This window comes from Leopardus geoffroyi, chromosome E2 (assembly GCF_018350155.1).
Source record: "Leopardus geoffroyi isolate Oge1 chromosome E2, O.geoffroyi_Oge1_pat1.0, whole genome shotgun sequence".
In the NCBI taxonomy this organism is placed as follows: domain Eukaryota; kingdom Metazoa; phylum Chordata; class Mammalia; order Carnivora; family Felidae; genus Leopardus; species Leopardus geoffroyi.
Window position 1 is genome coordinate 61,674,865 of NC_059335.1, and position 26,075 is coordinate 61,700,939.

At 55.5% G+C, this 26,075-nt stretch overlaps 1 protein-coding gene across 2 annotated transcripts; it reads left to right on the forward strand.

Moving 5' to 3' along the window:
* TCF25 (transcription factor 25) lies at window positions 1–25,948 on the forward strand. 2 transcript variants are annotated; one of them, XM_045440092.1, is made up of 18 exons: window positions 1–384; window positions 6,927–7,076; window positions 8,054–8,128; window positions 8,809–8,927; window positions 9,501–9,566; window positions 12,916–12,998; window positions 14,066–14,196; window positions 14,644–14,743; window positions 15,525–15,618; window positions 16,772–16,864; window positions 16,995–17,100; window positions 18,199–18,358; window positions 19,814–19,901; window positions 21,118–21,276; window positions 21,427–21,517; window positions 21,973–22,052; window positions 23,601–23,673; window positions 23,983–24,285. In XM_045440092.1, exons 1-18 carry the CDS (start codon window positions 34–36, stop codon window positions 24,139–24,141), a joined length of 2,178 nt encoding a protein of 725 aa, XP_045296048.1. In that variant the 5' UTR covers window positions 1–33; the 3' UTR covers window positions 24,142–24,285. The 2 variants fall into 2 exon arrangements, with proteins under 2 accessions (XP_045296048.1, XP_045296047.1); XM_045440091.1 differs by lacking the exon at window positions 23,983–24,285 and adding an exon at window positions 25,418–25,948 and having other exon boundaries at window positions 17–384.
* The last annotated feature ends 127 nt before the right edge of the window (window positions 25,949–26,075 follow it).

Genomic DNA, 26,075 nt, shown 5'->3' on the forward strand with positions numbered 1-26,075 from the left:
AGAACTCGCCCGGACGCGCCCGCACTTTCTTAGATGCCACTGTTGGCGGAGAGGAAGTTCCGGAGGACCGCAGCACGCAGACGCCAGAGCTCGGGCTCGCGCCAGCGCGCCGTAAGTGCGCAGGCGCGCCGGTCGTTCTCTTTTCGGCTCTTCCTTCTCCCGGTCTCCGGACGTCAGCGGCCGTTGGGTCCTATGTCGCGCCGGGCCCTCCGGAGGCTGAGGGGGGAACAGCGCGGCCAGGAGCCCCTCGGGCCCGGTGCCCTGCAGTTTGCCCTCCATGATGACGATGATGCGGAAGAAGAAGGTCCAAAGCGGGGAACAGGCGGCCGGCGCCCCCGGGGCGCAGGGAAGGAAGGCGTCTGCGTCAACAACCGGTTCGAGCTGGTGAGAAGCGGGGCTGCCTGGGGTGGGGGTGGTGGGAGGGGGTGCTGTGCCAGGCGGGTCGTGACGTCAGGGGGCGGGGCACACAGGTCTGGGCTGCGGTGGGGGCGGGGCCAGGGGCCAGTGGGCGGGGCAGGCGATGGGGTGGGCGGGGCCATGGCGGGGTGGGCGGGGCTGTCGGGGGGTCTGGGCTGCAGGGTGGGCGTGATCTTGACGTAGGAGGGCGGGTCCGCATCACAGTGGGCGGGGCCTCACTTCCCCAGGTCTGGGCGCTGTATTTCAGGACCGAACGTTGCCTACGTTAAGCTGTTGCAGGGCCATTGCTGACATTCTTGTTTACTTCTCACAACCCAGGACTTGGTGTTTTCCTCATCGCTGCATTAGCTGCGATGGTGTTTAGCTCATCTCTGCACCCACAGCAAGTGTCTGACACAGAAATGACACCGTAGATGTGAATTGAGGAGTAAACGCCCACCGGGGTTTCTTTAGCTGGCCTCAGTCTGTACTTTGGCATGTGCGCGCATCGCCTTATTCTTGCTTCTCTGACCTCTGGCGGGTAACGTGTCTGTTTTGCTCACCTTGAATCCTCTCCTCGGTGTGCCCGCGTGGTTGAACAAACAGCAGTAGGTCTGAAGATCATGGAGAAACCAGTGACTCTTTCTTGGTCTTGTGATTGCTGCTTGCTTTATGGAAAGTTGGCAAGTTAGACACCCGTCATAAGATGGCGGGGCGTGTGGGCTTCCAGTCTGGGAGATTGGTTTAGAGATGATTGGCCTTCCCTCTTAAGGTGAGAGACAGCCTCACCCTGTAGTCTCTGGGGGAGTTGGGACGAAGCTCTTTCTTCATATTCTTCAGTCTCCCTCCACTTGTTCCGATTCCGAGATGAAAAGTAACTCCTTCCCCTCTACCTGTTTCTTCTCATTTCTTTCTTCCTTTTTGGCATTTTTATCATAAAAAATTTCAAACATGTACAAAAATAAAAGTGGTATTAACCTTCACGTACTCATCTCCCAGCTCCCACAGTTGGAAACACGGCCAGTTGTGTCTGCCCAGTATTTCCGTCACATCACTTGTCCATAAATTTGCCACTTTTCTGACTTCTCTCAAAATACTGAAGTCTTCCTTCTCATCTCACTTGTCCACGGGCTGAAATCAGTTTGTGCTGTAGGCAGCCATTTCCATGGACGTTTTATCTGGTTGTGCTTTCTCTTTCCCCATATCCCCAAGATTTAGCCCTTAACACCAACAGCTGCTCTTTGGAGGACATTGAACATTGCAGGTGCTGCTGCGGCATCATACGATTCTCATAGTCTGGGAAGGAGATCTTGTAGTCCCCCCTGTGTAAATGACGTGCTGAGTGACACTTGGAGAGTAAACCCAGGCTTTCTGACCTAAAATTTGTACCCTTAACCATGTCATGGTTTTCGTCTCTGAAGCAAAGTTAATGTTCCTGCTGAAGAAGAAAGGAGGGTAGATGGACAGGGGGGCAGAGTGTTTGGGAGAAATGAAAAAAATGGCAGATGCTTACCTGTGTGAATGGAGGAAAAGAATTCTGATGTGGACCTCCCCATGACATCGTGTCAGAGGGACTCAAGGTCTTCACCTGCTCAGGACTCTGCTGTTTGTGTGTTCCCTTCCACTTTCTGACACTGGTGTCACCAGCTCAGATGTCCTTCCTGAAGGATTCATACCTCCAACTCAACGTCTGTCACCTCTTAGGCCTTTCACAGACATCTCAGACCCAGTGTGTCCAACTGTTAACTGCTCTTTCTGCCTCCTCCAGCCTTCTCTGGCTCCGTTTTTCCTTTTGTCCACGCCAGCAACCTGGAGGTATCCCTGATCTTTCTCTCTCTCAACAATATACGAGACCATTCTGAAGTCCGGTAGCGCCTGGGTGGGGACTGTTGCCTCTGGCCTGGATCACCGTCATCCTTCGGCCCAGTCCTTCTCTTCTTGTTCCTTTGCCACCTGTCTGAATGCAGCAGCTCCAGTCACACACACGTCTGACCTCAGCCCTCCTTTCTTCCCAGCCCCCCAATGATCCCACGCTGGTCTCGTTTACCCCGTGAGCTCTGCCACCTCATTTCCTTATAATCTTGCTCGCTCTGCTGTAGCCATAGTGACCTGTCCCCTTTGCTGTCTCCTCTGCCTTTAACACCTGGTATTCGGATGTCCCGTGTCTCACTTCTCCTTCTCAGGATTTGCTCAGAGGACGCCTTCTCAGTCTTGCCTACCCTTCCTACCTGCTTTCAAAGGGGAGTTGTCTGCACATTCCCATTCCCCTTCTTCTGTTCTTTTTCCCTTTTCCCTGGCAGCCATCATAGAACATACCGTACAGATTCTCTGTCGGTTCTTTCTATTTGGTGTTACTTTCCTTCTTGCTCTCTGATGAAGTAGAAGCCTTGTGGGAACAGAGACTTTGCTGCTCCCTAACATGTCCCCACCACCCTGTGTCCGGCACCCAGGTATGCAGAAAATTTACTGCATGAATTAGCATTTCCTCTAAGCAGACCAGCATGTACTGTCTCCAGCCAGAATGTATGTGCACAGGCTTTGGAGTCAGAAGGACCTAGGTTTGGATCCCAGCCCCATCTCTTCATAGCTGTGACAACGTGGACAAGAAATCTAACAGAAGCTTCAGTTTCCCTCTTTCTTGGCGATGATCTCACTTCGTGGGATTTTCACGAGTGATAAATGAAGTAATAACATATGTAGCCTTTAGCCCATACCGGGCAGACGGCACTCTGCAAATGTAGGTATTAAATGAAATTGAAAACCACGGTAGGAATGTGACCTGAAGTGGTTTACCGAGAAGCCTTTCCGGGGCACTTAGAAGTGCCCTCCTGGAGAGAGGGAAGCAGAGCCGGAGACATTCTTCGTTGCCAGTTCATGGATCTATCCTCACAAGTAGCCCTTGGGTGATTTTGTCGCTGTCGTTGTTGTTGTTTTGGCTTTAGATTAGAAATCATCTCTCTCTCTTTTTTAAAATTCTGCATATAAGTGGACCGGCACATTTCAAACCTGTGTTGTTACAGGGTTGACCGTGTGTGTATATGTCTCTGTTTTTATGTTCAATATAATGGTCATGCCTGGAAAGTAATTGAAATAAGCATCTAAGTTGTAAAATTAAATAAAAAAACAAACTTCTTCCAAAATAAGTTTCAGTGATTAGGCTGCTGCTGTTTGGCTGGAATAAGGACTTGAAATTGTTCAGTGATCTTTGACTTGGTGTTCAACACGTGTCATCTTTGATATCGAGTTGATTTTGATCCTTTGTGTTTTGGGTTTTTTTTTAATTTTTTTTAATGTTTATTTATTTTTGAGACAGAGACAGAGCATGAACAGGGGAGGGGCAGAGAGACAGGGAGACACAGAATCTGAAACAGGCTCCAGGCTCTGAGCTGTCAGCCCAGAGCCCGACACGGGGCTCGAACCCACGAACCGTGAGATCATGACCTGAGCCGAAGTCGGACGCTCGACCGACTGAGCCCCCCAGGCGCCCCCACAGAAACAGTACTTTTAAAGTAATTTTTCTTAGAGAGAGACCATGCAAGCAGGGGAGGGACAGAGAGAGAGGGGAACAGAGGATCTGAAGGGGGCTCTGCGCTGACAGCAGTGAGCCCTATGCGGGGCTCGATCTCACAAACCACAAGATCGTGACCGGGGCCGAAGTTGGATGCTCGACCGACTGAGCCCCCCAGGCGCCCCTCAACATAAGTCTTGTGTCTTACAACCCAGTGACTTACCCAAGAGACTTCTGCAAAAACGCTCACACAGCAGCTTTCATCCAACCAGCCACAGATGGGAAGACCCTCAAGCGACCTCCTCTGCCTGATGAGTCAGCTAACGTAGCGCGTCCACACAGAGGAGTACTGGTGACCAATAATATGGGCACCAGCAGGGTAAGCGTCAACACATTGCACTGTGTGAATGGAGCTAGACACACAAGAAGGCATACTCTGGCTCTTTCTGCACCAAGTTCTAAGACAGGCACGGGCCATCTCGGGTGGAAGAAATCTTAGCAGTGTTTGCCGGAGTCAGCAGGAAATGTTAGCTGGAGATGGTAGGAGGCATATATTTCTGGGGTAATGGGAGCATCTTACATCTTGGTAAGTTTCCAAAACTTTGCAGTTTCCAAAACTCATCCTGTGCGTCCGTTTCAAGCCACGTAAATTATACTCCGGTTCCATGCTCCTCCCCCCAAAAAAGACGAAATTCCCACCCGGTGTTTATTGAAGTATCGATCAAGCCTTATCCCCGTGGAATAGCAGAGAATATGTGTGTAGTGAGCAAGAACCTCTTGAAATTGTTACCCATTTGAGACCGTGAAACTGATGAAAGTATCAGCTTTTGGATACCAAATGAGATTTATCTCAGGACGGTGGGTGGAGAGTCCTTGAGTGCTGGTGCCTGCTGATACAAATAGCAGTGAATCATGCGCAGTTAGCAACTCTTTCCAGTAAAGAAACAAGACTGAGTATGTATATCATTGGAGGTTTGCACATGTGCGCACAGACCCAGAATATTTCAGGTGAAGCTTAGCTTGGCATAGAGCTTATGCATTTGAATTTCTCCGAACACCTCAAGTTTCCAGAAGGGGCTCAAAAAATAATATCTTAGTGGGGCGCCTAGCTAGGTCAGTCAGTGGAGCATGTGACTTTTGATCTTGGGGTTGTGAGTTTGAGCCCCATGCTGAGTGTAGATATTACTTAAAAATAAAATAAAAAATTATTGGGGCACGTGGGTGGTGCAGTTGATTTTGGCTCAGGTCGTGATCTCACAGTAGTGAGGTCTAGCCCTGAGTCGGGCTCTGCGTTGGACACGGACCTTGCTGAAGATTCTCCCTCTCCCTCTGACCCTGCCCTGCTCTCGCGTGTGCATGCACCCTCTTTGTCTCAAAAAAATTTTTTCTTAAAAAAATTTTTTTAAGGAAGCAGACGTGACTTGAAGTAAACCAGCACCAGGCCTCACTAGAGGCATTAGGGGTAGAATTCCGTTGACTACCGGAGAAAGTGTAGGTGCCAATGCCCCAGTGCATCCCCCGCTTGTTTAGAGGAAATGTCCCAGGAGGTCACGTTCTAGTTTTCTTCCTTTGCTCCAACATCCAAACCAACCAGACCACACATGGGCCTCTGGCTTTACAATGCCACCACTCAAAAGAAGGTGTCTGCAGTAGGAGTCCCCACAGTATCGGCGACGCGGGGACAGAAACTATTGTGCTAGAAGTCGAGCGTTTTTGAGTCAGATATGGATTTGTAGACAGGTTGGCATCACGTACTTCTGGGTTGTGTCCTTGGTAGGCTCCATTGGTAAAGAAAGCAAAACCAAAGGACACAAAAATTTGTTCCCGTGTTCTTTTCTTTGACACTTTCCCAGCTGAGACGGTAGGCCAAAAGAGAACCATCACTGAAAAACTCACCGGCTGCGGTGTGACCTCAAGTTTAACAAGAAATTGTCTCAGGGCTGTGGGGGTTAAAACATGTTATTTTGGGGTGCCTGGTGGTTCCGTTGGTTGAGTTGTCCAGCTCTTGATTTTGGCTCAGGTCATGATCTCGCCATTCGTGGGATCCAGCCCCACAGGCTCTTGCTGACGATGTGAACCTGCTTGGGATTCTCTCTCTCCCTTTCTCTCTGCCCCTCCCCTGCTCGTGTTTTCTCTCTCAATAAATAAACAAACAAATAAGTAAATAAAAAAAATAGATGTTATTTTTATTTTTTAGCTTTATATTTTTCAGAGGTTCTAAATTGAACATACAGTTTTATTTTTGTGTATTTTGTGTATTTCAGTGTACTAGATTGGGTCCATCCCATCTCATCTGGTTTATGAAGCATAGGTAGTATTCGTGCCAACCTCTCTTATCTGTTTGTTCATTGACTGACTAAAGGGCCAGAACTTCCCCTGTGACTTGTACCCACCCCTGCCCCTGTCTCGCCTCCAGGGTGTGTGTTTAGGGTGTGCGGGAGTGTGTGCATGTGTGGATCCTTCCTTTTCGCTACTATGTAAGGTTCTGTCCTGAGTTATCTTTATTATCGTGTGTTACTTTTATCAGGGAAGAGTTTCCAGGTAGGTCAGTCCTTGGGTACTGTTTCTTCCCCCAGGTTCTTGTCCTGTCTGCTACTGTAGATGAGCTACCTAGTGTCTCCAGTAGGAGGAAAGAATATTAATGCATCGACAGAACAAATGTATATACGAATCTTTTTGCTAGGGTTCTGTTCCATAAGTGAGGTAAGTTGTAACGTTTGGGGGTTCTTCATTATGTCCCCTCTGAAGACAGAGACCCCGTGGGGCCACACGGTGCCCAGCATTCTCTGGACTTTATTGACTAAAGTAACCGTGAACCAGAGCTGTTCAGAAGGTGAGCAGCACGGCTCTGCTAGGCACACAGACTTAGGTTTCTTCCTCCTGTGACCTCAGGGTGATCCTGAACGTATCTCCCCACCCCCGCCCTGTCCTGCTCTCTTGTCTCTAACACAGTTCAGTATCACCATGGGATCTGTGACCAGGACACCCGTAACACCCTTGTTCTCTCCCGTCTGTCTTCCAGATAAACATTGAGGACCTTGAGGAGGGACCAGTGCTGAATGGGGAGAGACCCGAGTGTCTGCTCACAGGGAACAGAAGGAGATCCCAGAGTGGAGGTGCAGATGCCAAGAAAGCTGGAGAAATGGCTGGCAAAGCAGCACCCCCAGAGCAGGTGTGGGGACTAGGAGGTGCCAGCCACATACACCCTCTGCTGTCGTTTTCTGGGTCCCAGTCGTCCCCACTTTTCCTTGGGACCCCTGATAAGATTTGCATGACACCCTCAAGACGAGTTGTGGGCATCGAGGAGGCCCCACACAGCGTCCCCGAGTCAAGTTTTCTCGGCACAAGAGTGGCCTCCACCCTCTGGGAGGGTCTGCTCCTCCCTCCCCAGGGGGTGTGTTTTGGTGACTGTGTGTCTGGAGCTCTGGTCAGGTGGTCAGGACCCTGGGTGGACGTGCCTTGAAGAAGTTCGTAGGTCAGGTTAGCGTTGGGGTGTGGCTGGTGTGCACGACGGCAGTGCGGGAGAGGGTCCCTCAGGAGGTCTTTTGCTTGTTTCCTCAGTAAGTGCTTTTTGTCAGCCTACCGGCTTCTGGGGACAAGTCTGCCTTCCTGGGGCCTCTGGTCGAGAGAGCGACAGATGAGGACAGACCAGTGCAGCTGGAGGGACCCTGACTCGTGGCGTAGAGAGGGGCACCTGCCTGAGCTTGGGGTGGTGTAGTGCTTCACGTTGCGGGGAAGGAGGTGGCCGGGTGAAGGGGCGAGAGCGATTCGGGCCGAGGCACCGAGGGTGTGGGGGAGTGCAGTGCGGGGTCCCAGTCTCCAGGGTGGCTGGGCGTGGCAGGGAGAGTGGTCGACAAAGTGAAAGATGAAGGCAGAGGGCAGGTGGGTGGATGCTTCACACCCTGTGAGCCTCGGGAGGTCCTGGGAAGCCGTGAGTTCTGTCAAGAAGGAGAAACTTGGAGGGAACCAGAGCTGTGGGCCAGTGGGAGGTCTGTGTTGTTGAAGCAGGTGAGCTCACGGGACGTGCAGGGTGGGAGGGAGGGGACCCAAGCCTGTGTTCCCGTGTCCCTCTGTAGCTTGCTGCTTTAGTTGTCAGCATGTAAGATTTTATTGTCTCTTTCATTGACTAAAATGTGCTTCTTTTGTTAGTCTAATATAAGTGGCAAACTCCGAAAGAAGAAAAAGAAACAGAAAAATAAGAAAAACACTACAGGAGAAATTCTGGTACGTGCATCTGGCTGTTTCTCAGGGCAGTTCATTTTCATTTGGTATTTTGATTCCTTCCCGTTAGGAATCTAACTCGGAGGTCAGGGAAGGTCGCTTACCGATTTCACTCGTGTTTGTTCACTTTGTTCCTTGAGGGTCAGACGTCCCTCTGTGCTTTCTGTTTTCTGGTGACATCTGAAATGATGCTCTCTGGATGGTGCAGCCTCTGTCAGTGGACTGCCCATGTGCCCCGACCTTTCTCTAGTGCTGATGGACTAATCAGATGTTGAGGTGTAAGCCTCCAGGTCCAGTCGGTTGTCAGAAAATCTGTTTTCATTATCGCCTGCGGCCCTCATCACCTGATTCTGTGTGTCCTGAGGAGGCTGTGGCCTTCTGTGCCTGTCACTGGCACTTACAGCCCAAGTCCCACCTGAAGAGCTTGGCGGGCACATCCGAAAGATGAGCAGTGTAGGCTTGTGACTTGGTCATTTCAAGAGTCCTTCTGGTTCTGTGATCTCGCCGATTCTGAGGTTCCTCTCACGAAGCGTCTCTCCTTTTTTTCTAAATATGTGTGCAGTGCAGTGTTCAGGAAGCAGACCCAATATAATGCTTCTTCTTTGTAAAAACCATCTTATTGTTGATCTTACATTTAAAATAAAGTCTGTGTGGTGATTAAGATGTTCTTCTGGGGCTTTTAGGAAAATGGGCTGGAAGATATTGATCGCATCCTGGAGAGGATTGAGGATGGCAGTGGTTTAAGCCGCCCAGGCCCGCCTCCCCTGAGCTCAAAGAAGCACGTCCTATATGTGGAGCACAGGTTAGCTCGTCCCCCTCCCGGCTGACACAGAGGCTCTTTGCAAAGGGAAGATAATATTTCAAAAAGAAGGAAACTTACTCTCTTGATTTAAAAGTGATGTAGGTTTATCGCCAGACATTGAGGCAACAGGGACAAGGACAGAAGGCGAGGGAGACCCCTCTGTTTCCAAGGACCCATCGCTTAGCTTTGTCGATCTCTGGGAGTGTTTTTTTCTCGGAAGGTGCTGAAGTCAGAGGTCATCCTGGGACAAGTTATTCCTGTCTTGTCCTCATAGATGCCTATGAAAAGCCCGTCCCTACTGAAGAGATTGTTGCCAGAGTTTAAAAAGCCATCTCTTTTCCCGAGTCAGTGAGCACACCTTGATCTAGTCGTAGGTCTGAGGCTGCTCTGACTTGGCCCCAGGACCGGCTGCCTCTGCTTCAGGTTAGCGTGGTTTTGAAGGAGGCCTGCCAGTGGTCTTCCTGCCAGAATAGCTGTTCTCTCTGCTGGGTTTTATGTGACCTTTCAGAATTCCCGGATTCAGTGTAGAAGAACTCAATTTCATTTCTGTTCGTGAAATTTTCAATTCTCTAGACACTTGAATCCAGACACAGAACTGAAAAGATATTTTGGTGCTCGAGCTGTCCTGGGGGAACAAAGGTAAGATCAACACTGGCTGCGTTCCCAAGGAAGGGAGGGAGGTTCTCCGGATGGGTTAGACCCTTGGGGAGGGGGAGGGGGTTTCTCCAGGTCGGTTAGACCCTGGGGGAGGTTAGGCAAAGGGCCTTACAGGAGGAAACCCTAAGGACTTCTGGTTCTGAGGAATCTGAAGGGCGCTGGGGAGAAGTTGGTGTTTGACCTTTTTGATGGCCATTGGGCTCCAACCCTCACACTGCCTTTTTTAGCCTGTGAGCCAGCATTTTACAGGGATTCTGGAAGTCCTAAAATTTTGAGCTTCTAGCCTTGAAATCTTGGCCAACTTCATTTTTGTTTCTTAGCAAGCAAAACCAACCTGAGGTTTAGGTTCTGGGATCAGTTTGGTCTTTGTTAATTTAATAGTTCTTAGTGGTAAACCCAGGGGGAAACGCTCTGTTTGCAGACCTTTCTGTAGGAGGTGTGGGTGTTCAGCTTTCCCAACGCTCCAGCACCGAGTCCGTTCTGACCAGGAGCTGTCACACCGGCAGAGGCTTTGTCTTTTCAAGGACTTTCCGTGTGGTTTCTAAATGTGGAATTAAATGAGACAGAGCACGAACGGGGGAGGGGCAGAGGGAGAGGGAGACACAGAGTCGGAAGCAGGCCCCAGGCTCTCATGAGCCATCAGCCCAGAGCCCGACGCAGACCGCGAGATCGTGACCTGGCTGAAGCCGGATGCCCAACCGACTGCGCCACCCAGGCGCCCCATTAAATGCTTTTTATAAAAGAACAAACTGAGGCAGTTCAGAATTGTCTCCCCTGACACCCCCGAAGATAACCAGTCAGGACAGCTTGCTGCCCCTCTCCGGGGCCCCTCTGCCCACACTCCTCGTTCCCCGGAACCACAGGGCTCTGCTGGCGTCTCACACCGTGTGGTTCTTCACGGTTGGATTCCAGGCACCATTTTCACGCCCGGTGCACGAGGGGAATGCCCTCGCCCCGGGGGACAGGTGCCGGCTTGTGTGCTGGCTGCACTCTCCCTGCGTCCGTGGGGTCTTATCTCTAGTGCAATTGCACGGGAATGGGTATTCCCCTGTGGTGTTAGCACCGAGTCTCTCCGCTGCCTTCCAAATACCTCAAATACCTGTGTGCCTTAGCCTACCCACCGCCTGAGTGTTTCTGCCTCCTCTGACCTGTCGTAGAGTTAGGGGTTTTAGATTCTGTCATAATATGCACGTGGAGGGCTTTTCTTGTTATTTGCTGATGGTTTTTGGTTTTATCTCTGGTGTTAGATTATTCAGGACACAGGGGTTTCTGACTTTATGTCTTCTTGTGGAATGTTGATGAAAAACATTTTCACTTAAAAATGTTCCTCTTGGGGAGCACCTGGGTGGCTCAGTTGCTTAAGCGTCCGCCTCTTGATTTCAGCTCCGGTCATGACTTCACGGTTCATGAGTTTGAGCCCAGCGTCAGGCTCTGCACTGATAGTGCAGAGCCTGCTTGGGATTCTCTCTCCCTCTCTCCCTCTCCCTCTCTCTCTCTCTTTCTCTCCGCCCCCCCCCCCACTTGTGCTTTCTCAAAATAAAGAAACTTAAAAAATAAATAAATACATAAAATGTTTCTCTTAGTCTGAACATCGTGCCTCTCCCCAGCCTACCTCCACTTGTTTGCATGTGCTTGGCCTGTCTTTGCCGTTTTCTGCACACTTATGCCTGGTCTTGTTTCTGTGCAAATGATACTTAATGTAATTACATTTATTGTTTTTATAGTATTATTATACTTCTTAAGGTATTGATTTGTTTAAAAATTTAAGTCCCACCGAAGGCTTCCCTGAGAAGCCACGGTTCCCTCGTACCCCTTGTGTGCAGACACACTCAGTGTGTTTCTGATTGTCCCTCTCCGGTGGCCGTCTCAGAACGTGCAGATGGCCTGTGCACAGCTCTTTCTCGGAAAGCTTCCTGTGACAGACACATACGGCATACTCGCCCTCCTGCTGCTCTTGTCTCCCCCCCCCCCCCCCGCTGCCCCCCAGCAGAGCCTCCCCCACCTACCTCTCTGCCTCCTCTCTGTTCTGTGCGGACAGCTCACTGCAGGGCCGGGCTGTCCCTGGGCTTCCATAGACCAGGCAGTTCTGCATATCCAGTTAATTCTCCTCTTTACACCCTACCAAGCTCCCGGTCAGAACTGGGCTCCGTGCTGGAGCGTCTGGAAACTTGAACACCCACACCTCCTACAGAAAGTCCTGCCAACAGGCCTTCGTGCACAGAGCGTTTCTTACTGCATCTACCGCATGATGCCAACCGCTAAGAAGTGTGAAGTGGACAAAGGTCAGACTTATCCCAGGTTCTAAACCTCACGTTGGTTTTGATGCTGGTTGAGAAGCAAAAGTAAACCTGGCGAAAGTTTCCGGGCCAGACACTCAACATTTCAGAGGTCGTCATTTGAGCGTTCTTCGCACTGTGACTGTGCTCTTGAGGCGCCGTGTTTTTTTCTCCTGCATTTTGCCTTCTTGGCGGGATAAGAAACCTGCTTTTTTACCCTGTTTCTAATGCAGGCCAGATTCTTACTCATCTTTACTTTCTTAACGAAATGGTTCATATTGTCGAGAAAATACACAGAAGCACATACACATGTCCACATGCCCGTTACTCAGCTCAAGAAAGAGAGCGTCAGTGACGGAGCAGAAAGGCCTCCCTGCAACCACCGCTTTGTGGGGGGCGGTCTGGTACCGCCGGAGACATCCCCGCCCAGCGAGGCAGGAGCACCGGGCTGAGGGATGAGGGCAGTCTGTGGGCCACATCTCGGGGAGCTCAGCCTCCCTCCCCTGCCGCCCGGTGGTGCTGTCTGGCTCGTTCTCACCCAGGAGCGTGTTGGCGTCAGTGTCCTGATGTCCCCCCCCACACACACACACACCGGTTCCTTTCGTGGTTCCCCTTGTTCCCTTTTCAAACCCTGTTCTTGCATCGCTGGCGTCTTGAGAGGCGAGGAGAGGACCCGCCTCGAGACAGAGGTCTGCCCTCTGCCCTCTGTGCTCAGCCAGCAGAGCATCTGTCCAGCCCGGCCCCCAGGGAATTGCGTCCACACGCTTGCTCTCCTCCTCCTCTCTGTTTTTGGTTTTCAACTTCTGTTTCCTTTTTACCTCTCTTTCCTGCCATTTTGCTAGACCCAAAAACTTCTGGTTCTTCTTTCTGTCTCTGGTTGTTTGGTTATTTAGATTGCGGCGTTTAGTTTGGCTTGGCACTGCTGATGTTCTGTGAGTGCTGTTGCATTCTGTCCTGTCCGTGCCCTTCCCTTCCCCTCCCCGCGGTTTTGCTTCTGAGGTCCCTCAGAGGTCAGGCAGCGAAGATGAAGCCGTGACCGTGTCCGTTCTCCCCAGGCCGAGGCAGCGGCAGCGTGTGTACCCCAAGTGTACGTGGTTGACGACCCCCAAGAGCACCTGGCCACGGTACACCAAACCAGGTGAGGGCCGGCACCGGGCCGCGAGGATCTGCGCCCGTTGGGCCAGGCCGCTGCCCTGTTTGTGCAGAGCCAGCGTGCGGGCGTGTGAGCGCGCGCCCTGGCCTCGTGCTGGAGGACGGAGGGCCCCCCACCCCCCAAGACACGCCAGCTGCGTGTTTTCTCAAATACGGTTCAATGCAGCTTCTGTCTACCTTTTTCTTTTTTCCTGTGAATACTGTACCACAAGAGGCAATCAAGTTCATCTTTCAAGCGTGGTATTTTATGTTCTGTTGCCATCTAATAAGTACGCATATCTGAAGAGAAACAGCCACAGTGCAGAAAGGCTTGCTGTGTGCCTGTGGTTGACATCATGACACCAAAAGGAGGAGCATCCTAGAGCCCTTGGGCCGGTCGGGTGGGACAGAGGGGAGGGGCCGGGGTGCCCACTGTGATGGGAGCGTGTGACAGCCACGCCCTGCTTCTGTGTCTCTGGGGTTCTGCATGATTCCTGTGTGCTGGCAGCGAGGACACCCCCACTTAGCTAGCAGAAGCCCCCGAGCCACTTTGAACAGACAAAGCTCCTGGCTCTGTGGCGGGGCCGTCAGAAGGGACTGAGTCGAGGGTAGCCTGGAACCACTCACCTGTTCTATGGAGGTAAGTGGTTCCTCAGAAGAAACTGGGCCTCTACCCAACACGTGGTACAAAGTGAAAGGCCATCCACTCGTGGGGTGTAGATCGCCGTTGCTTCAGAGGCCTGGCTGCAGCCCCTGCACGGTCTCCCATGCCCACCTGGATCTGGGCTCTGACCGCCGTTTAGGCCCAGCCAGATGCCATGGGGGTGGCGCCGTGTGTGTCCTCACGTTTGTTGTCCTGGGACATCGATAATCGATCCACACCCCCGGGGGCGGGGGGGGGGACATCTTCCTAGGAAAGGCGTAGATGGGACGCGGTGCCGGTGTGGACTGAGCCGTGGGCGGTCAGCCCCAGGCATCCTGGGGGAGCAAACGCTGTGACAGGGACTCACATTGGGTGCACGCAGAAATTCCCGTCCAGGAACACCACGGGGCCTGACGCTGCACTCTCCCCAGGTCTGTCGATGCGGCTGCTGGAGTCCAAGAGAGGCCTCTCCTTCTTTGCGTTTGAGCACAGTGAGGAGTACCAGCAGACACAGCACAAGTTCCTGGCCGCCGTGGAGTCCATGGAGCCCAACAACATCGTGGTGCGTGTGTCCCCACGAGAGGGTCCGCGCCCAGCCCACACCCTCCCCACAGTTACCCAGGGTGCCCCGGGCCTGGGGCCCAGCCTGTGGTCACTCTGCCCGGAAGCACCTTGCCCTCCTGGCTCCTCTCACCTCCAGTATACGCCCGGGTCTTGGGGGCTGAGGGCCACGGCAGGATGCTTCCGAGGACTCGCCTCATCTTCCAAGGGCTGCTTGTGGGGGGGGGGGGGGCGACAGAGGGTAAAGATGGGGGTCCCGGGGCACAGAGGTCCCGGTTCCCACCACAGGCCTGGTGATGAGCTGGGTTTGAGGTGAGGGTATCGTGCATGCCACCGCTGGTAAAATTTCACAAGGTTTACGTGCCTGAGAGAAAGGCCTGCCTGGGGCTGTGGCCTCGCCGGTCCAGGGGCACCACCTGCTGCCCCATCAGTGTCCCCCTCCTCGCAGGTTCTGCTCCAGACCAGCCCGTACCACGTTGACTCGCTCCTGCAGCTCAGCGACGCTTGCCGCTTTCAGGAGGATCAGGAGATGGCCCGAGACCTCGTAGGTAAGGGGGCGCGTGGGCACCCCGCCCTGCCGTTCCTCCGCACCCGCACACGCCTTCGCTGGCGGAGCACAGGCGTTGTAGAAAGTGATGGCGGGGACACAGCGTTTGCCAGGGTGTCTTTTAAACAGCGGCTTTCTTGAGGTACGGTTCATAGACCATACGATGCTGCCATTGATGGCGTTTGACTCGCTGGTGTTTAGGTTCTGGCAGAGTCGTACAGCTTTGTCACCACCGATTCTAGGTCATTTACGTGACCTCTAAAAGAACGCTTGCCCGTCACCTGACGCCTCCCCACCCCCAGCCCCTGGCCACCCGGTGCGCTTCCTGTTTCTGTGCATTTGCCTGTTCCGGACATTGCCTGTGAGTGGAATCCTGTGACTCACGTCTTCAGAGCTGCCCTCTCGTACGGCCAAGTGATGCTCCATAGTGTGGATAGACCCATGTTTTGTGTGCCTGCCGGCATGTGGGGGGACACTCAGCGCGTTTCCACTTCCTGGATCGCGTGAACAAGCTGCTGTGGTCGTGTGCCTGTGGGTGTTGTGAGCACGTGTGCTTGTATACAACCCTGGGGCCGACAAGTGGTCTCTGGGTGAAGCAAACGCACAGAGTGGCTTCGGTGATCCCCAGGGTCACATCTGTGGCGCGCCGCCTTTTCCCAAACCCTCGCCGTGTGACCTCCTCCCTCTGAGAGCTTTCTCTGTGAGCTGGGCGGGGGGGGGGGAGGTTGCACTTGCCACACGGTGGCCCCGACCCCCTCCCCTGGTGTTTGTGTGGCCTGCAGAGAGAGCGCTCTACAGCATGGAGTGTGCCTTTCATCCCTTGTTCAGTCTCACCAGCGGGACCTGCCGGCTGGATTACCGCAGACCCGAGAACAGGTGGGTTTCACGGTGGCAGGTGTGTCGAAGCTGTCCTGCGACGGGAGATGGCAGAGGACTGTCCCCGAGGCGTCCCACCTGCCAGCTCACACTGGGGCACCTCACTGTGTGCAACCTGAATGCAGGATGGCTGGGCTCACGGACGCACCGATTGGGCCAGCCTGGGGTTACTTGTGTCCTTGTTACAAGTGAGTCTGATAAGCGACTCCACTATGTTGGGGGCTGTAATTGTGTTTTCCTTGTATGTGTGGACAATAGGATCTGTGCCACGTGAGTTTAGAATGCTTTGGAATGCTTTGCGGGCAGCCATACCTTCCAATTCCTAAGCCAGTTAGCTGCTTGCACTTGGCTTGATCCTGTTCCCGGTGTTAAGCGGTCATGATTGGGTGCCAGTCTTCTCGCCAAGCCCCACTCTGGCACCAGCCCTCACTAATGGAGCCCGAACAGCCACGGTGGCTTCCCTGTTGACCTCACCCCCTGGCTTCTTGCCCTCATGGGGCTGCCGGGGGGGTGGGGGGAGGGTCCTCTGTTGTCTGGTGCTCGCCCTCACGGCCTCCAGCGTCTGTGGTCATCTCCAGCACTGATCGCCCTCCGCACCTTGGCCGTCAGCCTGGGCACGCTGACCCCGACTGCACAGATTGTCTGGTTTTGTTTGTGTTAGTCTTGTCTCTCCAGTTAAGTTCTTAGTTCCCAGAAACAGGTTATAAAATACTAACACCCACAGGCAGGGTGTTGGTTATTGATGCAAATAACAGCCTACCAGGATGCTTCAAGTCCCAGAACTGGATGCATCCAGCAGCAGTGCCCCTAGCAACTGTTGAGGTTTGAGGGCAAATTAAGGTGGGAATTACAGTAGGAGATGGTGACCTGTCCTCTGAAGCGAACAGCAGGAAACAAAAAACACGATGGTTGCAACTCCCAGATAAGCTGGTTTTTCTCCACACGGACACACACATAACCGCAAACAACAAGCAGAGCGTCACCTTCTCTGCAGACACAGGAACACTTGCGAACACTCGCGGTGATGAGGCCGCGCGGGAAATGGCCAGCGCAGCCAAGGAGCAGAGGGCAGCGGCGGTGCTGGACGAGGCTTCCGGGCAGTGCGGCTCTGGCGGTTGCCGCTCTGGCTCACGAGGAACTGTCTTGGATCTAGGAGCTTCTACCTGGCCCTCTACAAGCAGATGAGCTTCCTGGAGAAGCGCGGCTGTCCCCGCACGGCGCTGGAGTTCTGCAAGCTCATCCTGAGGTGGGTGCCTGCCTCTGGCGCCCGTGTGCTCGCGGCCTGGGCCCGTGGATGTCCACACTGGCCCACTCTGCCCCTTGTCTCCCTTCGCCTCCCCCCCCCCCCCCCCCACTCCCTGGGCCGCCTCCGGAAGCCTGGAGCCGGACGAGGACCCTCTGTGCATGCTGCTGCTCATCGACCACCTGGCCTTGCGAGCGCGCAACTACGACTACCTGATCCGCCTCTTCCAGGAGTGGGAGGTAGGCGTGCGTGTGCGCTGTGACGCGGGGCCAGATCTCCCCCAACCCCGCTCTTCTCCGTCCAGGGTCTGTGCGCCCCAGGGCGGTTCCGCGAAGCAGTGGGGAGGCTCTGGCCACACCCCGCGTGCTCCTCCCTTTTTGTCTCCACTGCCGCCCGTTTCCCCTGCAGACGGGCTCTGCCTCCAGCTTGACGTCGAGGCTGAGACTGGGCACGAGACCTTCGTAGTGATTTCGTGCGGAAGTGATGCCATTTTAGGAATTTGGGTTGAATAGAACATTAGTAAACGTTGACTTCACCTGTTTTCTTTTTAATTTGGCTGCTAGAGAACGAGTGTTCCTGTTGGGCGTTGCTGTCCTGGGGATGTGTGAACCTGACCACCTTTAGGGGGCGGGGGTGGCGGGCAGGGAGTCGACAGCTTCCCTTCTTGGTCTCCGAGCTGGCATCTTTTGTCACCACGCGTTCGTGCGCGGTTGAAAAATGACTGTGTAGATCATTTGAATTGCGTCGCTTGGCTACTTGGCCGAGGAGTCCCGCCTCTGGGGATCTAGTTTACAGAAGTTCCTGGAGCACCCCCACCCCCCCACAACAGGGCTGAGGAAGGAAGGTTATATAACCGTGGAGACCATGGTCCCGTTTTAGCGGAGGAAACGGCACGTCGCGTGTTGTCTGTTCCCTACCCATGTGGAGAAAGGCAAGGAAAGTGCTCGGCCATGAGAGCAGACTTGATCGGGTCCTGGCAGCAGGAGGGACATTCTTCGTTGCCGCCCCGACTCGCTCAGTTTTCGCTGTGACAGAGCACAGGCTGGCTGCTTTCAGAGCCGAGCCCGTCACGAGGGCAGGCATCCGCTTCCCCCCAGGCCCCTCCTCTCATCCATCCCAGGCAGTTTTCTACCCTCCCAGGGCCTTTTGCTTGTTTTCTGCCCCGAGGAAGCCCCCAGACGTAACACAAAATTCTCGTTCATGCCAAGTGACGAGATGCCAGCACGACCCTTGTGTTCATCACGGGCGCATCCAGTGGCTTTGGAGCAGCTGCGGGTCTTGAGTCTTTTGTCTTTGGCACAGTAGAGCTCCAGGTTTTGTGTTTCCGCCCCTTTCAGGCTCATCGAAACCTGTCTCAGCTCCCGAATTTTGCCTTCTCTGTGCCGTTGGCCTATTTTCTGCTGAGTCAGCAAGCAGACCTCCCTGAGCAGGAGCTCAGCTCTGCGAGGGAACAGGCCTCTCTCCTGATCCGACAGGCGCTCACCATGTTCCCTGGAGGTGGGTGCGGCGGGGCCCCAGCGCGCACACTCCACTGACAGAAGGGCGTGTCTTCAGGGCCTTTGGACAAGGCGTAGTTACAGTTCAAAAGCAGAAAATGAGTCAGAAGCGACTTTGGCGTTCAGGTGTCTTGGGGCTTCAGGATAAGTTTCTGATATTGACTGAGAAAAACTTACTTTCTGAAGGTGTGGTATTTTCTTTTTTTTAAGTTTCTTTTTAAGAGAGAAAAAGAGACAGCACGAGCGGGGGAGGGGCAGAGAGAGAGGGAGACACAGAATCCAAAGCAGGCTCCAGGCTCTGAGCTGTCCGCACAGAGCCCGACGCGGGGCTCAAGCCCACAAACTGTGGCATCATGACCTGAGCCGAAGGTGGACGCTTGACCGACTGAACCACCCAGGCGCCACCGTGTGGTATTTTCTAGAGAGATAAGTGAGCTGCTGGATCTTAGCAGAACGTGCAGGAGGGCCCCCAGCTTTACGTTCTTGTCCTCAAATCCCATCTTTCACTGGGTTGAATAACTCGGAGACAGGGTTGTCCTGGGATTGCTCAGAGAACCTCTAGGCATCCTAGAGGAATGGGCTGGTGTCTGTGTGGGGACAGAGCTGGGTGGTCTGTCAGGGTCCCGCTGGAGTGCAGGCCTCCTACCACATGCATTTTCACAGAGGGCCGAGTCCCGGGGACGGGCCGTGGGGACTTATGCACGCTGTCCCCACAGCCCCCAGCTGGAGGAGCAGCCCAGGCTCTTGAGGTGACCCCTTAACCTCAGTGAGCCTGCTGCGTCCCAGGCCGGGAGAGGAGGTGACCAGGGTCCCCGCTCCTGGGGCTCACATCCTTGGGCGGGGAGAGTGGCAGGTAGTACCAGGTGCTGGGGAAATCACAGAGACCACCAGCATGGTGAAGGTCTGAGGAGGCAGCCAGGGCAGGGCTGAGGCCCATGTTACTCGGGGCGCCCACTGGACAGTGTTCTCAAGCGCTGCCTGTGTGTCCAGGCCCCGCCCCACTCCATCCGTGCTCACACGGGGCTGCCTGGCCAGGCCGTAGGACAACCGACCCTTCCCCGTCAAGGTGCGTGAAGTTACGAGGCGAGGCCCTTCGTGGGCACCGGCTGTTTGTGTGGGATCGGGGCGTGAGCCGCCTGCAAAGTCGCTCGGAAGACAGGGTTCTCCAGGTGACCTCCTGTGTGGGGAGGCCCCCGCTGCTCAGGGAGAGAGACCGGCTCTGCCCCAGGCCTGAACCCCGCAGGCCGGCCTCCCCACCAGCCTGCGGAGGGAGACTGTGGTGTCAGTGGTTAGAACGCCTTGTGCGTGTGCCTGGGGGGCACGGGTGCAACCCCTCAGATGCAGACCGGGCCACTGGGAGGCAGCACGACCCCCTCCAGGGTGGCAGAGGCTGGTGTGGGTAGACTGGCCTCACCCTGGTGTCACCGTGCCCACGGGGGCCCTGCTTTCTCTGCAGCCCTCCTCCCTTTGCTCGAGTACTGCAGCGTGCGGCCAGATGCCGCTGTCGCCACTCACAGCTTTTTCGGACCAGACGCGGAGATAAGGTAAAGACCGAGGGGCCCTGGGAGGACAGTGCCCACCTGTGTGTGAGTCGTGGGGGCGCTCCTGGGGGCAGACCCTGGGAGTCTGGCTGTCACTGCTCTCTGCCCGCTACTGGGAGGGGCCTGGCAGGTGCTGTCTGCTCGAGACTCCGGCGGCTGGACTGTTCTCCCGCTTGGGTGGCCGGGTCCCGGGTCCAGGCGGGGCATCGCCTCGAGGGTCAGGCACAGGGCTGGCCGGTGCGTGAGCAGCCTGTGGCCTAGAGCACAAGCCTTCCTGGTGAGGAGTGAGCAGGGCACGGGGCCCACTGTGCCCGCAGCTGCTGGGTGGGGTTAGTATCATTACACTTGTTAGCGTGGTTCATGCGTCTGCATGGCACGTACTACGTTTTCCAAATTTCTCATTAGAAAATGACAGAAAAACGTGCAGTAAGGGAGCCAGCCACCCTCAGACCCTGTTTGTAAACCACAGCGGTTCTTGCGGCGTCTCTGTGCGTGCATGTACACGTCCTTTTTCTATTTTATGTTGCTATTAAAAAACTCACACTTTTTTATTTTTTTTTTTAATATATTTAAAAGTAAATATTTTGAGAGAGTGAGAGACAGACAGAATCTGAAGCAGGCTCCAGGTTCTGAGCTGTCTGCACACCGAGTGTGACGTGGGGCTCGAACCCACAAACTGTGAGATCACGACCTGAGCCGAAGTCGGACATTCAACCGACTGAGCCACTCAGGCTCCCCAGAGAACTTGTGCTTCTTAAAAAACACGTACCCTGGGGCGCCTGGGTGGCGCAGTCGGTTAAGCGTCCGACTTCAGCCAGGTCACGATCTCGCGGTCCGGGAGTTCGAGCCCCGCGTCGGGCTCTGGGCTGATGGCTCAGAGCCTGGAGCCTGTTTCCGATTCTGTGTCTCCCTCTCTCTCTGCCCCTCCCCCGTTCATGCTCTGTCTCTCTCTGTCCCAAAAATAAAAAAATAAAAACGTTGAAAAAAAAAAAAATTAAAAAAAAAAACAAAAAAAAAAACACGTGCCCTGGATAGAAGTAACCGCTGTGTGTGCCCCCGCCCCACTCCGGGTGATTGCCTGCCCCGGTCGGCAGCCCCTCCGGGCGGTCTCCTGTCACCCCCGGCTGCCGGACGGGGCCGGACGCTGCCCATAGGCGCCGGCGGGTGCCCGCAGGCCTCGCCCTGGTGGAGTCTGCTCACGGGCTCCGCTCTCCCACAGCCAGCCCCCTGCCCTGAGCCAGCTGGTGAGCCTGTACCTCGGAAGGTCGCACTTCCTCTGGAAGGAGCCGGCCACCATGAGCTGGCTGGAGGAGAACGTCCGCGAGGTTCTGCGGGCGGTGGACGCCGGGGACCCTGCGGTGGAAGCATGTGAGAGCAGGTGGGCTTGGGGCCAGGGGTGACAGGGCGGCAGGTGGCCTCAGGATCCTCGTAGGACGAGGCCCACCTGCTCGGGTGCTGCCGTCACAAACGGGGCAGCAGGGCGGCGCGGGCTCCATTGCACGTGCTGCCGCTTTACTCCCGGCCCTAGGCGGAAGGTGCTGTACCAGCGTGCGCCCAGAAACATCCACCGCCACGTGGTCCTGTCTGAGGTCAAGGAAGCCGTTGCCGCCCTCCCCCCGGTAAGGCAGAGGGGCTGGGGGTGGGAGCTTTGTCACACGCCGGGCCCTTCCCCTCACAGCCAGGGATGTGAGAGGTGGAGCTGTGACCTCACAGGGCTCAGAGCAGTGACCCAGCCATTCGGGGCCCTGGAGCCTGCATCCCGTAGCGCTGAAGTGGGGCTCCTGACACAAGTGACCGTCTGATTCTGCCCCTTCCCTACAGCACACACACTTTTGCCCACGGGTGTCCTCTGTAGCCCTCTGAGCGGGCAGCGTGAGTGTCCCCCTGGAAGAAAGGCTCTCCCTGCCCGTTCACCCGGTGGCTTGGGACGGTACGCATCGCCTCGCGGCCGGGGACCGTTTCTGCCTGACCGATGGACTCTTAGCAGAGAAGAGAGGCCGGTCCGGGCTGGAACTGGCTGAAAGTCTGCAGGGGGGAAGGCAGGGGCTCACGGCAGGTCTGCTTCCCTTTGCAGGATGTGACCACGCAGTCTGTGATGGGCTTTGACCCTCTGCCTCCTCTGGACACCATCTACTCCTACGTCAGGCCAGAGAGGTACGTCTCCGCCTCCTGCTTTGCTCCTTTGCTCGTACAGCTCTGAGGTCCGTGCTTTAGGGCTCACTGCCTCCCGCAGACACAGGCCTGCAGAGGGCGATGTGGTTTGGGGTCACGGGTCAGCTCTGCCAGGCGTGTGCTTTCACTCCTTTGTCGACAGCAGGAGCGCTTTTTGGTCAGCTTCTAGAGCAGGTGTTGGAGGTAACAGTGGGAAGCCAGAGTAAGGCAATCTGTGTGTCCTCATGGAGTGTTCCCAGGGCAGTGGGGAAACATGTTCGTTACGGAATCGAGGCTTAAATGTGGAGTCAAAACTGCAGTGAGAAACTTCTGGTGCACATGACCCTCAGACAAGGCCGTGGTCATTGCTGTGTGAAGGAATAGCAGACCTTCGACAAGTAAAGGGGGAGGGAATGTCGCTGGTACGTGAGAAGAGTCAGCGCGTGCAAAGGCCCTGTGCATGGAGCACGGCACAGGGCACGTTCCCAGAAGTAAAGAAGACCCACACAGCCCAGCCAGGAGGGCTGCAGTGAGAGCACAGTGGAGCCCAAGTCTACAGTGGATTTGTGGACAGTGGTTAGCCTTGAATCGTGGACTAGCTTCTTTCTTCTCTCCTCTAGTCTTTAAAGCTGAGCGATTGACTTACCAAGAGCCTTGAGCACAGTCTTGTAGATGTGGAAGTCACAGACAGATTTGCCCATTTCGGGAAAGCGAGTGGTTTCCAGATCTCAGTAGAGCACATTATGTAGGGTGAAGGATTTTTTTTTTTTTTAATGTTTAATTTTGAGAGAGGGAGAGAGAGAGAGAGAGAGAGAGCGCAAGCAGGGGAGGGGCAGAGAGAGAGGGAGACACAGAATCCAAAGCAGGCTCCAGGCTCTGAGCCGTCAGCAAAGAGCCCGACGTGGGGCTCGAACTCACGGACGGTGAGATCATGACCTGAGCCGAAGTCAGACGCTTAACCGACTGAGCCACCCAGGTGCCCCTGAAGGACTTTTTCTTAACTGAATTGTGCTATAACAGTTAGACTACGTGCTTCTAGGGAAATAGTTCCCAGTTGAATTTATAAGTAGAGTAAGACGACAGTCAGGAATTTGTGACACTGGAAAGTTCAGAAAGAAAGCGGACTGGCTGGACATTGTCACCCCAACCTGAGGAGTGGCCGAAGGGCTCTGCCCAGCAGAGGCTGCCGGTCCTTAAAAGTCCAACTGGAGCTGCTTACAGCGTGGCGTCTTCTCAGGGGGGCACTCTCCAGCACACCCCGGAACCTTCCCTTGATGTGACCCCTTTGCACCCCTGCACAGCTCTCCTCAAGAGTGACCCTCCTCCCTGCTCGGCTCAACCAGCCGGGTCCTGAAGGGCCCACCGCCTCTGGACGCCATGCCCCGTGAGGCCTAAGCAGCCCTCACCGGTACCTCTGGGGGCCCACTGCCCACCCAGAGCTGAGCAGGAGTCTTGGTGGTCCAACCCCGTGTCCCAGCTGGGGCTCGGGCTGCCTTCCTGCCCCTCCCCTCCCTCGGGGGCACTTTCTGACCTTCCTTCCTCCTCTTCCAGGCTGAGTCCTGTCAGCCACGGAAACACAATTGCCCTCTTCTTCCGGTCGTTGTTGCCCAACTACACCATGGAGGTACGTGGGCACGTGTCGGCCGGGTGGGTTCAGGCAGGGCCGCTGGTTGTGCACGGGTAGAGAGCCTTGCTGGAGCCAGCGGCCGGCCCGCTCGGGAGGCTGGGACGTGCCCGCCTGACCATAGCCACCACCTCGGCCCCTCCACCGGACGCGGCTCCCTGACCCCGCGCTGGGGCCTGGTCTTGTTAGACACGCGCGTTTGGGTCTGGGGGCTTCCTCTTCTCGACAGGGTCCTGGGCAGGCCGGGTTGGGAGCACTGGGCCTCAGGGCCCAGGACAACCCCTGCTCAGACGAGTCTCCTTGCCGCAGGGGGAGAGGCTGGAGGCTGGAGGGGCTGGGGGTCTGAACCACAACCAAGGCTTGAACAGGCTGATGCTGGCCGTGCGAGACATGATGGCCAACTTTCACTTCCACGACGTGGAGGCGGCTCGTGAGGACAACCCCGAGGGGGACGGGGAGTGGGACTAAGCCCGCGTAGATGCCGCACCCCAACGCTGTACAATTATGTTCCCGATGGCTGTTCTGGTCGGAATTGGCCGGTTCCCTGGAGTAGAAATGCTGATGTGTTGTCCGCCTTCCTCCTTTGTGTCTCCTATAAATGTGAGTGGGTTACGCTGTGTGTGGCCTGGGCTCTTCTTTTCCGGGGCTGGGGTCAGTGCCCAGGGTGAGGCAGGTGGGTCCTGGATCCGCACAGCCCCCGAGGTTTCCCAGGAGAGAACATGACCCACGGTCACACACAGCCACGCCCAGGCTCTGTGTGAGCTCTCTCCGTTGCCACCCTGCCCCTCCACGATTTGGGGCACAGAGCAGAGACGAGGTCCCACAGGCTTCAGTGCGGCGTCCCTGCTGAGAACACCCCGGTGTTTGACCCGACCCCCCACCCCCCACCCCTCCCCCGGGAACGTGGAACAGGCTGGCTGGGAGCCGGAGGGGCTGACACCGGAGTCCTTGGGCTGGGCTCCACAGGTGCGAAATCTGCTCACGCTGACAGAGTGGTTTTATTAGGACACTTCAGGGCAGCCCCGAGCTGGAGGGAGGCTGAGACGCAGGCTTTGGAAAGGCTGTCCTGGCCGCTCTGGAGAACGTCATGGCGGAGACTAGGGGGCATTTGATTAGGGAGTGAGCACGGCATGGGGGAGGGCTCATCACTGGGGCGAGTCCTGGCCCTGGCCGGCCTGACAGCTTTGCTACCAAATAGGGCTGCCTCTGACTCAGGAGCCTGACTGGCTGTGGAAGGGCCAAGGGCACTGAGCTGGGCGCTCTCGGCTGCTGGGTGCCCTCCCAACCCTGATCCCCACCCTTGTAGGCAGCAGACAAGGCGGGTGGGCGGGGTGCTGCTGGCATGCTCTGGGTGGGCCAGGATCGGTGTCTTCTGAGCCCTGGTCCGGAGGCCTGCCTCCTAGGAAGTCCCTCTTCCTAGGAAGTGTTCTTCCTGGCCTCACTGTGCAGTCACCTGTTGGGGACATCCGTGAGGTTATCCTGTCAGGAGTTCCCAGCATCTGTGGGTGAACAGAAGCCTCTGCTTTGAACACCCCTGGCCAGGGCATGTGTCCCACAGATGTGTTGGTGCCTTCATTCCTTGTCCCCATAACTGGATTCGGTAGGTGGGATTGAGTGTGAGATCATCCCAGACTGTCTTGGACGCACAGGTCTCCTGTTAGGGTGTCCTGCGGTAAGCTTCAGCCTATAGGACAAGAGTCTGCTGGGTTCCTCCGCGAAGGGGTTTGTTCTCTGAAAACGACAGGCAAGCAAGGAGAGCTTGGCACCCTGCCTCTTCCAGCCTTAAATACATCCAGATGGGGAGGTGATGTCCAGAGCTGCAGCAGCCATTTTGCAACCAGGAGTCGGTGACCTCCAAAATGAAGAGCCAGTGTCCTAGGGGTAGTGAAGCAGAGAGAGGCTGGCCCCAGCCCGTGATGGAACTGCTCCCCTCTGGGCCTGCTGTCCTGAGGGACTCACAGCTCCTCAGTGCTCAGCCAGGCTGGTTGGGTTTAGGTTATTACTTGCAGTTCTTTGTTTCTATTGGAGACAAGAAGACAGCCAGGTCTCACGTCTGAACATCCGCTCTAAGACTCGACCTGCCACCCCGTGTCCAGGTGAGCGTGAATCGGCTCCTCCCGGGGCTGATGCGTTGTGCCCTCTCCCACCAAGCCAGACCCCACCTCAGGGTCTCTGGCGCAGACACTGCAGGGTGGGCGCAGAAGCCATTCCCCTCCCTGAGTTCAAAGAACCCACTGTGACCCAGCCCTGAGCCAGGCCTTCCCGAGATCCTCCCCCCACCCCCCACCCCCCCGCCGTGTCCAGAGTCGGGGACCGGGCCGCACGCCCCACATGTCTGCTCATGCGGCCGTGTCCCCCGGCTGGCCCTCGGGGGGTAACCCCTGTGAAGGAAGCAGGGCCTG

Excerpts from the sequence above, each read along its gene's own strand:
- TCF25 (XM_045440092.1), top strand. The coding sequence starts at position 34 with ATGCCACTGTTGGCGGAGAGGAAGTTCCGGAGGACCGCAGCACGCAGA. Across the intron at positions 8,928-9,500 it reads GTCCTATATGTGGAGCACAG|ACACTTGAATCCAGACACAG; the intron begins GTTAGCTCGTCC and ends TCAATTCTCTAG. Across the intron at positions 12,999-14,065 it reads GCCACGGTACACCAAACCAG|GTCTGTCGATGCGGCTGCTG; the intron begins GTGAGGGCCGGC and ends CACTCTCCCCAG.